Source organism: Penaeus monodon, chromosome 32 (assembly GCF_015228065.2).
Source record: "Penaeus monodon isolate SGIC_2016 chromosome 32, NSTDA_Pmon_1, whole genome shotgun sequence".
NCBI lineage: Eukaryota > Metazoa > Arthropoda > Malacostraca > Decapoda > Penaeidae > Penaeus > Penaeus monodon.
Genome location: NC_051417.1, coordinates 13,686,476 through 13,686,970, shown reverse-complemented (window position 1 = coordinate 13,686,970; position 495 = coordinate 13,686,476). Strand labels below are relative to the sequence as shown.

The 495-nt window shown below is 58.4% G+C and overlaps 1 protein-coding gene across 1 annotated transcript in view; it reads left to right on the top strand.

Annotated features, from left to right (window-relative positions):
• Window positions 1–111: 111 nt before the first annotated feature.
• LOC119593506 (probable cytochrome P450 49a1) overlaps window positions 112–495 on the top strand; it is a gene marked incomplete at its 5' end in the record, with an annotated part of 10,662 nt that continues 10,278 nt past the window's right edge. Inside the window, 1 exon segment of the mRNA XM_037942458.1 lies at window positions 112–458. Coding sequence (XP_037798386.1) covers window positions 112–458 — 347 coding nt within the window.

Below are 495 nucleotides of genomic sequence, written 5' to 3'. Positions count from 1 at the left end.
CAGGCTACTCAAATAACATCCCTATTTCAAATCACGAGAAACGACAAGAACAATCATAAGAAATGGAAATGAAACCCGGCACCCCATTAAAGCGCATTTCCCCGGCCTTAGGAGAATGGCCGGCGCCGTCCCTTCGACCACCAGCAGGTTCCTCGCCTCGTCCTGCGCCAGCGTACCGCCGTCCTCCGCCAGACACCACGCCCTTCGCAGCCAAGACTCGAGGTGGAGGGCGACCTGGGCGTGGATCCTCGGGTTCGTCGGGAGGCGTCCTTGCTCCTCCAGCACGCACACACCACCTCCTGCGTCTCCGACTCCCGAGGGCTTCGTAGGAGGGTCTTGTCCGCGCGGAGAGCTTCGTCAGGAGTTTGGAGACAGCGATCGCGTTCGGCCCTACGAGTCGATTCCGGGACCGAAGCCCCTGCCACTGGTGGGGAATAAACTGCTCTTCACGCCCTTAGGTAAGTCTCTATTAAGAAAACAACAGCAGCAGTATAT